Source organism: Haliotis asinina, chromosome 14 (assembly GCF_037392515.1).
Source record: "Haliotis asinina isolate JCU_RB_2024 chromosome 14, JCU_Hal_asi_v2, whole genome shotgun sequence".
Taxonomy (NCBI): domain Eukaryota; kingdom Metazoa; phylum Mollusca; class Gastropoda; order Lepetellida; family Haliotidae; genus Haliotis; species Haliotis asinina.
The window spans coordinates 22,740,615-22,753,538 of NC_090293.1; the positions used below are offsets into that span (position 1 = coordinate 22,740,615).

General features: G+C 38.1%; 1 protein-coding gene across 1 annotated transcript; it reads right to left on the reverse strand.

The window, feature by feature from the left end:
• Positions 1-339: 339 nt before the first annotated feature.
• On the reverse strand, positions 340-11,606 carry LOC137260707 (sushi, von Willebrand factor type A, EGF and pentraxin domain-containing protein 1-like). The gene is made up of 9 exons (XM_067798293.1): positions 11,453-11,606; positions 10,340-10,522; positions 9,297-9,479; positions 8,195-8,377; positions 7,526-7,705; positions 4,288-4,345; positions 3,239-3,353; positions 1,733-1,903; positions 340-468 (listed from the first exon to the last, which is right to left on the reverse strand). Exons 1-9 carry the CDS (start codon positions 11,604-11,606, stop codon positions 343-345), a joined length of 1,353 nt encoding a protein of 450 aa, XP_067654394.1. The 3' UTR covers positions 340-342.
• Between the last annotated feature and the right edge of the window lie 1,318 nt (positions 11,607-12,924).

Sequence of the window (12,924 nt, forward strand, 5' to 3'; positions counted from 1 at the left end):
TCAGCGCTGTTCGGTTTCCCACACAGACACACTGTGGGAAAACCCATTTGTGGGGTCCACCGCAGTGATATTGCTGGAATATTGCTAAAATCAGCGTCAAACTAAACTCACTGACCCATTTGGCGTATATTTGTATTCTTTCTTTATAAGTTCCCTTTCTTTGCATGTGTATTATTATGTTACCGCATTTTTTTCATATATAAACGATGCGTATAATCAACCATTTATATATGTCGTAAAACGCTAAAAAATCGTAACAAAAGGAGGAAATTCGTCATCAATCAAAAAAAGATTTTATTGTAACGATTTTATGGTACATGGAGATAACATCATGCAGTGTCTTCACGGTAACTGCTGTGGTGGCGACGTCAGTCCAAACACCTTGATGGCATCAAACTCCACCCAGTTGCCAACGACGGATGTACAGTCTGTTTTAATCATGACACGGTTCGAAGGAAATGTCAGTGTCTGGAACATAGGGAAATACTGATATACCGGGACATGGACAAATACACAACACACAAAAACGTCTTTTCTGGTACTATGGATATCTGCCATAGAATATTCAGCAACGCACGTTTGCCATTAAAGGCGTCTAACGAGGTTAGGCGATTTGCTTCGCCTGTTCGGTTGTTTCATGCTATCATATCAATTGCGTAGATCGATGATCATGATGTCATTCACTGGATTTTCTAGTCCAGAGTCAATATTTACAAACGTCTACCATACAGATTGAAAACTGCTAAGTGCAGTGTCGTAAACAAAACAAATTAATTATTTGTCAAACATTTGTTTCTGCAGCTGAAAACATACAAATCAATAAAGAATGGAAAACATGACGCTTATTTTGAAATTTCTTCGTACTTACAAATATATTCCTGTCATTCACCTGATATTCTCATATCGACCATGTTAACGGTCACGCCTAATTCAACTTGAACGAGATATCGCTGGGCAAATGAAAGTTTTACTCGTTTAAATTTTTACTCGTTTAAATTTATGAATATCCTGAAATATGGTAGGCCTTACGAACACCGTCACTGGAAAAAGAACACGTAAATATGTATGCATAACTTAAATACCACGGCAGCCGAAGAAAGTACCAGCTAATGGAGCTATTGAGTTCAAGGTCTAATGTACTAGTACTTTCTGATCGCTTTCGCATTTACTGGCAGATACTTATGCGTGCATTTTACACATTGTTTAATGTCATGTAGAGATATAGCGCTGGTAAACGTAGATACTGTAATGAATCATTAATGCAAATTTCTATATTTCTAAGTTAAATTATTGTGTGTTATGTGGAGTGCTGTCTGAGGTGCTTCGATGAACACAAAAGAAAGAAGTGCTCGTAAAATACCGAATCATTAAGGGCATATCAGCATCTGCACTGGCCCTTTACCGGACTTGGTTGTTGAAACCAAAGATACCTACCTTGATCGTTCGAGGGTTTTCATGACATTACATTTTTAAGGTTGGCTCTTCTTGTGTAAATGTAATACGATGAACAAAATCGCGAAATACCCAGTGTGTACCTTCTTGTGCATATTTTGTGGTGTGTAACTTGTTGCTGTCGTTGTGATGCTAAACATAAAACATTTTGTAATCCCTAATATTCATTGATTATGTATGGTCTTTTACCGATTTTTCAGATACAGTTCTGTACGAACGGATTTCTGATCATCTAATCACTGACCAAACCAAATATTTTGTCCCCGTTTGGCATTGTTACCGTGAAGTGTGGCGAGAAGATTCTGCTGTGTTCTATCACCGAGACTGACGTAGCTGTCCAGATGATGTCCCAAGTTCCGTTTCTCTCTACAGACAAAGTCTTCACCAGTCCAGCTGACGATGTCTCGTATATGTCAATACGACGTATGTAAAGCATCACAGCAAACTCCACCTGCACATTTAAGAAAGTGAATATGAATTGAGAATGGTCGTCCTGACTATACCTATAGTGCTGTACTGTTAAGTCACTAGTGAGTGAGTGAGTTTAGTTTTACGTCGCACTTAGCAATATTCCAGCTATATGGCGGCGGCCTGTAAATAATCGAGTCTGGACCAGACAATCCAGTGATCAACAACATGAGCATCGATCTGTGCACTTGGGAACCGATGACATGTGTCAACAAAGTCAGTGAGTCTGGTCACCCGATCCCGTTGGCTGCCTCTTACGACAAGCATAGTCGCCTTTTATGGCAAGCATGGTTTGCTGAAGGCCTATTCTACCCGGGACCTCCACGGGTCGTTAAGTCAGTAGAATGTTCAGAAAGACCATGATGATGGATACTGGTATATCAGTTTGTCATCAATGTCCTTCCGATGCATCCTTGTTTTATTATAACACTGTTACTATTTCGTCGGGTGCTGTTCTCAGAATGGTTTCAAAACACACGAATGCTGATACTGTCGTGATAGGGTTTGTTCATGCCACCTGCAATAACAGATCGGCAGTCTGAAACGCAATGAACTCTGGAGAACATATTGCAGACATGACTGTTTGACAAATATTACAGCTTGTTCAGCTTGACCTGAGATACTGTACATATGCATGACCCGGTAGGTCAAACGGCTGGTCGTGTTAACGTCATTAAATAGGGGAGCTCTTGCCCGAATAGGCAACCTTAAACCATCTGCAGCTAATTGTTTCAAGAAGGATAACACATTGCTAACGATTTGTCGACACTGAGATGTCAAACGCCGACCTTGTCTCGACTGTTCGGAGATGTTAACAATCACCTGACAAAGGCGTACCCCTTCAGAACCCAACCAGTTGTGACACGGCCACGTAATGCATTAGTATTCACTTGATCAGGTCAACTTGAACAACCTGCATAGGCCGTATGGAGTCAGTGGATGGGTACAGCGGGATCATACTTGGGTAAATGATGTTCCACGATAAACATGTACAGCATCAAACCTGCTGATGATTATTATGGACCGCCAGGAACAATCTGTGTTATCGGACTGCCAACACGGAACATGGACATGGTACAGTTTTCATTTAATCGACATCAAAAGATGTTACATCCGATATAATCAAAAGACAACGTTTATTGGCAGTATTCAAAAATGCATCGGATCAGATCTAATAGGATAGCATCAAAAGTGCCATATGATGAAATTGATGAAACGCCTGCTCCTGAATGCATGCACATCAAACAAATTGTATACGCCTTAAATACATATGGACTTAAATGTGCTCTAACTGGCTTAAATGAAACGCTACGTTTACCTGAATCCATTCACTTCCGTTCACACAAGACTTATCAGAGGGTGCCCATGATCCTTCAATGTCACCGTACAGTGGATAGACGTCAAACTTGCCAAGAATGTGCACCGCATGCCAACTGAAGGAAGTGGTAATTTTATAATCACTATTTGAAACCCAACCAAACAATTATTACGATATTTATACCTATTCCCGGGTCCATACGAGTCCATCCAGTTTAATGAGACACCAGATTTGATACATAAGACCTACCGAGTCATAACGCATTTGTCATAGGTGATTTTACAAAAAAAACCCCAAAAAACAAAAACGTCGGGATGTACCTTAGTCCTGTTTGTTTTTTAATGCCGCACTAGGCATTATTCCAACTATATGGCGGCAGTCTGGAAATAGTCGAATCTGGACCAGACAATCCAGTGACCAACAGCATGAGCGTCGACCTAGACAGCTGGGAAGCAATGTCAACCAGTCCAGCGCGTCTGGCCTCCCAATCACTTCAGTCGCTCTTTACGCAATGTCTGGATAGGTAACAATTTATAATGTCGCTAACGATGCAGATTTGTCTCGGTGCATGGGTGAGTGAGTACGTTAGTTGGGTTTTATGCCACTTTTAGCAATATGCCAACAATGTCATGGCCGGGGACATCGCAAATTGGCTTTACAAATTGTACCCATGTGGGCAATCGAACCCGGGTATTCGGAGTGACGAGAGAACGCTTTATTCAAAGGGCTACCCCGCTGCCTCTATGAGTACACGAGGATATTATTTCCTGGGAAGGAGAATGATTAGTTTCAGTATAATTCCTTTGATATGGTGGAAATTGGATTTTAAGGGAATAAAAGACTGATGTAAAAATCTGCGATTTGAACCGAGGTGAAAATTGATTTTCCTGATACCTGAGTTTGAGTCATGGGTAATATTCACTGGAATTAACTTATTACTATCATTAACGGTGATATTGTAAGTAACCACTGGTCCTTGGCGGTAATTCCACCAGGAAAACAATACTCATGATCAAGATAAGTATTTCTTTTACATGTGGCCACTTTACCTTGATTCATCAAACTGAGACGAAAAGCCCAATACCTTCCAGCCCCATTCTTGCCACTCTGTGGAAGAAAAACAGGAAAATGTCACAACTGAACCCATTTCCGTTGATTCTCGACCAATCAATCTGTATTTCGCACTGAAGAGGTCACACGTCTATAATACATATACGTAATTACATGGGGAATTACAAAAACATATTTTACATAACAGTGGTTAAACTTTTGTTCTATACAACATTGCATTGTGAATAAACATGGCAAGATTTTCCAATATAGTTTGATTTTTACTGCTTATAAGAGTAAAGAAGTTTATGATGCTTGGATGCATATAGGACTATTTTTAAATGTATTTACATCGTATTGAGTTATATGATGGACAGATGAGGAGAAAATGATATTCATTTTCAATTACCTTTAAATTACAAAGTGTACATATCCTATCATCTTTTTAAACATTTTTGTACCACTTTCAATTAACAAATCTTGGGATGAACATCGGAATCTTGATGGAAATCGCCTGAATTTCTTTACATTAACACATGATAAGTATACTTCATTAATGGATTTTTAAAATGTTTTGAATAATATAAACATTTATTTAACAAATACATTTTCTCATACAATGTAGGAATTAAGATATATGTCTTTAGGTTTTATGGTTATCGAATGAATGAATGGTGTATGTGATTCTACATATTGTGCTTTCCAAGCATTTCCGAAGCCAATAGAGAATAATTTCTTTGTCCATTTTCATCATACAATAACATCATATTGTAACATTTTTCCGGTAATCGATATGGAGGCATATTTAAGAGTTTTGAGCAATATTTGACAACCCTTATGCTTATAAACAAGTGCATTGGATATCTGCCACATTCACCTTAAACCACTGCACTAACTGTATTTAATTTTACCCCTAGATATTAACCTTCCTATTTGATGAAAGTCTGCCAATACCCAGATTTCTGCTCAATACATCAAAACTGGGTTATTTTTTGCATCAAAAATGTTAAAAATGGTTTTGTAACTAATATCTCCAAGTGTACTTAATGTCTTCAAAATGCCGATAAGTGCCTTTTGGGCTGGGAGCGAAGCATATTTGGCATGCAGGGTCCAAGAAAAACAATTGGTAAAATGCAATTCAAACTATTTATAATAACTAACACAGTCTAGGTATATACCCTTAAACAACCACTTTTCATCTTTAGAAAGTTTACCTCTTTTTTTTTAAAGACAACGATTTTTGTTTTCTTTCTAGATCTGTTTACTCTTAGTTCCGATTTATCGCAGTAGTGTTCACGTTCATTTGTTTGGTTTTGGAGGCCACTAACGGTACTTGAAAACAACACAACGTCTTCTGCAAACAACAAAAGTAAAATTAATTATTTCTGGATGAAGTTGTATGACACTTGAGCAATTAGTTTCGATCTGAATAGCAAGCTCGTTGATATAAAATGAAAACAGGAAAGGACTAAGTATATATCCTCGCCTTACCCCAAGTTGTAATTCGAATGCTTCCAAATAAAATTGATTATTTTTAACACATGCCTTCACGTTCTCATACATATTAGACATAAGTTTACTCATTTTGGTACTGAGACCAAGGTATTGGAATAGAGACCAAAGTTTGTTGCGTTGGACAGGATCTACAAATAGGGCATATAATTTTCCTCCTTTTGAATTCAAATATCTTTGTATTACACCTTGTAAAACAAATATGTTGCCAACAGTGATATATCCATGTCTAAATCCGGCTTGAGATTCATTTATCTTATCCAATCTATCTCCCCAGCTTACAAGTCTCTTGACTAAAGGGATCGGGTGGTCAGGATCCCTGACTTGGTTGACATATGTCATCGGTTCCCAATTGCGCAGATCGATGCTCATGTTGTTGATCACTGGATTGTCTGGTCCAGACTCGATTATTCACAGACCGCCGCCATATGACTGGAATATTGTTGAGTGTGGCGTAAAACTAAACTCACTCACTCACTCACTACAAGTCTCTTATTAAATATGAAAGTGAATATTTTACTAAATATACCAAGAAATGTTATGCCTCTATAGTTATTTTCATCACCATGTTTATGAATTGGAACAATGATACCAACCGTCCAACAGTGTGCTAAAGTACTATTTTCCAATATGATATAAAACAGTAATTCTAGGTATGGTGCTATGAGGTCAGACAAGTGTTTAAAGAATTCGGATATCATGCCATCAAATCCTGGTGATTGTTGGGACCCGTGAAGGTCCCGGGGTAGAATAGGCCTTCAGCAACCCATGCTTGCCATAAAAGGTGACTATGCTTGTCGCAAGAGGCGACTAACGGGATCGGGTGGTCAGACTAGCTGACTTGGTTGACACATGTCATCTGTTCCCAATTGCGCAGATCGATGCTCATGTTGTTGATCACTGGATTGTCTGGTCCAGACTCGATTATTTACAGACCGTCGCCATATAGCTGGAATATTGCTAAGTGCGACGTAAAACTAAACTCACTCACTCACTCACTGGTGATTGTTGGATTTAAGATTGTCAATACTTTCTAAAATCTCTTCTCTCTTCTCTGGTAATTGGTGAATCAAGAATAGTTGCCGTAAGTTCTGGATTTTGCCTGTTCAGGGTGGTCTGTTCTGTACTGTCATGATAATCATGGTCATGATCTACTGTATGCCAACCAGTCATGAATCACAATATTGTTTTGTCGTATTGGGTGGTTATTTAAACGTTTAAGTTCAGACTTTGATTCTCGTAAAGATGCATTCAAATAGTTCGTAAACCTATGATGAAGCAGTTTAAAAACACTTAATCTGTACATGCTCCAATCAATTATACATATACTTGAGTGAGTGAGTCACATCGACAATATTTCAATATGTCTGATATTGAAATGAAGTGTGTATACACTATAAAAACCTGTCGTCAAAGGACAGTAAAACCACTAGTATACCACAGTTAAAATTTACAACTAATATTAAAGTTAAAACTAATATCACTATTTGGACAAGACAATATAAAATACGGGCCATATAATACCAACAACAGAAGGTAGACCACCATACTAGAGACCATGGGCACTTACGGTACAGTTGCTTCCTGCATGGACCCTAGCTGGATTTACATCATCCCTTCAGTTGTTAGCAATTTAGAAAATGTAGCCATACATTAAAATGTGCACAGTGAATGTTTGTGGACTTACGTACCTACATATGTTTGAAATGAAATAACATTTTGCACCTGCGCATACTATGCTGGCTCCACTCCATGTTCCAGATTCTTGACACAAGCTTGTATTTTGTCCCTCAAGGTACTTGTACCCATCCACACATGAATAGGTGACGATGTCTCCATAGTTTCTCGATGTCATGTTTGTGGTGGTATTGCCGATGATGGGAACGTTCTCCAGGCACTGAATTACTGCAAGGGAAAGCAGGTATGAATAGAAGAGACAAAGCATTTGGATACGTATCTCCAAAGACCATGATTAAATATTGAGGAAAAGGAAGACTAAACAACAAATAAATAAAAAGAGCAACCCCCCCAAAAAAAAAACAAAACAAAACAAAAAACAAAAACAAACAAAATACAAAGAAAAACAAAAACCAAAAAAAAAAAAAACCCAAAAAACCCCAAAACAACAAAAGAAAAACAACAACAAAAACCAAAACAAACGAAAGACAACACAAATCATGCATGATGTATACCATACAATACTGACACAACATACTCGAATGCGGGAAATTCTCTTATATGTGTAAAGGTTCTCATCAACAACTACATATATTTATATTTACCTTTAATATAAACAGCAATGAACGTGTACATAGACTTGTAGAAGGATAAAGTAATGCCACATAACACGATTTAAAACGTTGATACCTCTGCGTTACATGAGCATACACTTACCTTTGCATTCTATTGTTGGTTTCGACCATTCGCCGTTTTCTTGACAATAACTGGTGTTGTTGCCTCCAGTGTTGATGTAGCCCATAGAGCAGCTGTATGTGACAGTGTCTCCAAATCTGAAGGTCAAGGCGGCAGTGGAGGTCGCATTGGGAATGAGCCATATCGCCTCCTTACAGTTAATTTCTGGAATACATAAACTAAACTATGAACTAGAAATCACATTCACAATTAACAACATTAAAAGAGAAAATAAGAAACGAGTGGGCATTCAGAACGTGATTACAGTTACCAGTTATGCCATTAAACGACCCATTTTCGGGGAAAATGTCGACTGTTGAAATATTGAAGGAAAGCTGTCCAATCTCGCGTCCACATTGAGAAACATTCGAAATCCCCGCATTAGCTATATGTATGTTATTGTCTTGGAATAGCACGTCAAACTGTTATGAAAATCACCTGTCGATAAACCCAAATATTAAAGCTGTGCCAAAGTTTGAGGGAATAAGTCACCGACAAAGGATTCACTCGACGGTTTTCTTTATGTACTAGGTTTTAGTGCTGATAAGTTCAGTCAGATAATATTAATAATTAGAAAGTAGAATCACATGTACCCATTTTACCATTTTACGAACACAATAAGCTGTTTGACGTGACGCCACCAATGCCACAACACCCGTGGTCAAACCTGGATTATCTTTCCTGACAACAAAGGGTGGCAACTACAGTCAGGGTACAGGCGTACGCACTTCAAACTGAAGATTGCAAACAAACAAACAAACAAAGCCTTCCGTTATTGCTGTAGTGAGGGAATAACTATGAAATATAAGATTTGTGATAAGTTATCTGGAGATAATCGAAAATGCAGTTCACATAAAACAAATTTGCTGTAAACCTTCACAACAAACTCAAATGTGGGAGAAAACATATTGTGTAGTAACGCACAATCGTAACTATACGTGTACCTGTTATACATTTCAGTTTTAATATAAAGAGTGATGTCTCTGTAATATTGTGCTTGCACGTATACAAAGTAGAAAATAATTGAAAAATAATCATTGATTTAATAAGGTGATACCTCTGCGTTACATGAGCATACACTTACCTTTGCATTTTATTGTTGGTTTCGACCATTCGCCGTTTTCTTGACAATAACTGGTGTTGTTGCCCCCAGTGTTGACGTAGCCCATAGAGCAGCTGTATGTGACAGTGTCTCCAAATCTGGAGGTCAAGGCGGCGGTGGAGGTCGCATTGGGAATGAGCCATAACGCCTCCTTACAGTTAATTTCTGGAATTCATTAACTAAAATATCGACTAGAAATCACATTCACAATAAACAACCTTAAATTAGCAAATAAGAAACCAACTGACATATTCAGAACGTGATTACAGTTATAAATTAAACCATTAAACGACTCATTAAGGAAAAATGTCCGCTGTTGAAATATTGATGGAAAGCTGTGCAATCTCGCGTCACATTGAGAGCTTTTCATGACAAAACATTCGAAATCCTTCCACCAGCTATATGTATGTCATTGTCTTGTAATATCACGCCAAACCGATATGATAAACACCTGTCGATATACCCAAATATTAAAGCTGTGCCAAAGTTTGAGCGAATAAGTCACCTATAAAGAAGTCACTCGGCGGTTTTCTTAAAGAAATGTATTACGTTTTAGTGCAGATAGGTTCAGTCAGATAATATTAATGATTAGAACCTAGAATTACGTGTATCCATTTCACGAACACAATACCCTGTTTGACGTGACGTGGGTGGCAATTACCGTCAGAATATTGACGAACTCACTTCAAACTGAAGATTGCAATACCACTGGACGAAAACAAACAAACAAACAAACAAAGCCTTCCGTTATTGCTGTCGCGGAGGAATATCTATTAAATAAAAGTGGAAGATTTGTGATAGATTATCTGGAGATAATCCGAAATGCAGTACACACAAAACAAAATAAATGTGTAATAACGCACAATCGTACCTATGTATGTGTCTGGTATACATTTAACTTATAATGTCAACAGTAATGTTTCTATAAAATATTGCACTTGCATGTGTACTAAGTAGAAACTACATGAAAAATAATCATTGATTTTACAAGGTGACACCTCTGCGTTACATGAGCATACACTTACCTTTGCATTTTATTGTTGGTTTCGACCATTCGCCGTTTTCTTGACAATAACTGGTGTTGTTGCCCCCAGTGTTGACGTAGCCCATAGAGCAGCTGTATGTGACAGTGTCTCCAAATCTGGAGGTCAAGGCGGCGGTGGAGGTCGCATTGGGAATGAGCCATATCGCCTCCTTACAGTTAATTTCTGGAATACCAAGCACACGTATAATCAACAGAGGATTAGCAAGGCCACTTTTGTAGAGAGAGTTCGCTTATCACATCGAAGACCAAGGTTTGATGTAAGATTGGACGGAACAGCAACATTGAGTCCACAGATTCACAAAATTCAACATGTAAATGACATTATTTTTCAGGAAATACATTTATTTCAGGAATGTAGTAATGATATGAAAACAGTCACCTTTCCAGTATGAATGAAGATATTAAAACCTAGGTGCGCCTTGTAACATCGCCCAACCCAATCATCCCAGTAACATCGTGCAACTCATGTTTATTACGGCGGATTACTACTGGATTGTGACAGTAGTAATACGGCTTATCGATTTCTTTACTTTGTTAATATGCACACTAAGACCTAGTTATATTAGCATTTCTCCACGACACAGTCATTTGTACACGGCTATTATCTATATGTTACTCAGCGTAGCATCGAACGGTAAAAACAACCAGCAGCATTGATCAGTTTGGTTGACATCAATGTGATGACAATACATACCTTTTTCTAAGGAAAATATGTGTTAGATGATGTTCTTCGCATGCAAAATGTTCCGAAAAGGAGCCCCTAGCAAGAAATGTTTCATTGATTTCCAACTCATTTGTACCTTCACTCTGCGTATATCAGTTACCTAATAACTTGCAACAAGGGCAGTGAACCTGTTTCCGGGGCTTTATTCAGGTACTGAAACATCAGTGAACCAAGTCACCCCGGTGCAGACATTCTAAAACTTTCCAGAGCATGAAAGGTAACGAAGAGCAGAAGCATGAACTAATTCTCATCCATGTTTTATCACTACAGAACATAACATTATTTACCTGGCATTGCAATATGTTTCAAAGACCTTTTCCATGAGTAGACTGAGACAAAACGCAGAGTGCAAATAATCTGACCACTAACCGTGACACACAATCGACAGGCGTGACCACTCCTGCAGATGACACGTGATGGTGTTATTTCCAGCAACATGTCGAAAGCCATCATTGCATTTATACAGGGCAACCGAGGAGTCGATGGGTGTGGATGGCGTTGACACAAGGGTGGCGTTATTCATCTCCAGATCGGGTTGGTCACAAGAACAGGTGGAATCTATTTTTTTAAATGTGCACCGATGTCATGAATGAAAAAATAATGAGAACGATAGACGGATAGATACACTGATGAGTGAAAGAGTGAGTTTAGTTTTATTCAGCAATGTGCCAGTCACATGTCAGCCATACCGTGTCCAAAACAAGTATATTCATGATATTTCAGACAAAAAGAATATCACAGACACTGATATAAACCATGCATGTGAATCTAATCTGTGCAAACAAATCTATCTATGTTATAACATTGACTCTAGTTGTGTGATGTAACTATAGTCAATAGGATCACCACCAGCTGAAGGTATGTCACCAATCTTTCAGGATCATAGAGACTTAGAGCACTTTTTCTTCCTGGACTCTAACTAGATTTACACAATGACTTCAGACGTTGACAATTATCAGGCTGTTCATTATCTATTATGGAAACCTGTTTCTCAAAACCTTTAAGCGATCACTCAATACACCTCATGAAATATAAGAATAATTCTTATAATTTCCAATGCATTGAAAGCAATGTCTATATTCTTCCTTTTGTCATTCAGTTTAACCATAATAATACATTGTCCATCCTATTTTGATTCAGTGTACAAAATTATAATTGAGGTTTTAGAAATTGATTCCCAAAATGCTTTCATTAAGCTGAAAACTCAACCGATCAAACGAAAGGAAAAACTGAAATAGTAATAGTAATTGTAGTGTTACTTAAAGAAATACTGTTCCCGCTGCTCTTACATCCGCTTTAGTAATGTATAGTATTGTCCGGACCTAGTTTAAGCACGAGGACGCTTGCTATCTTTGAGCTTTTTCTTAGCTACTACTTAATGCTTGACAAGTATTAGATGAGCTTGCACAGTGAACGCGTTTGTGACAAGCAGGCGTGGCAAGTAATCTGGACGAATACACTTAGCTGCTACACTTAGCTGGCGATTAAGCACGTGCAATACATCAATACCGCTACTGTTTAACACGTGTCTCGTTGAGCGATTTAGTTCAGAAAGACACCATCACGACACGAGTCGCACGAGGAAATTGAACCTTTCAATATTTAGACAACTCGTTTCCCTTTTATTTCAAACGTAATGTTCTGTGTGCGTTCCCATATATACCAATTGGGGTCATTTGTCAGGACGAGGCTCATCTAATACTTGTCAAGGAGTAGACGATACTATTTTGAAGTCTGTTTCGAAAACGTTTGTACTTTGTAGTTTGTAATGTCACATACTATTAATAAGTATGACATACTACAATAATAATGTCACGTAATGCGATCAAGTACAAACAGCA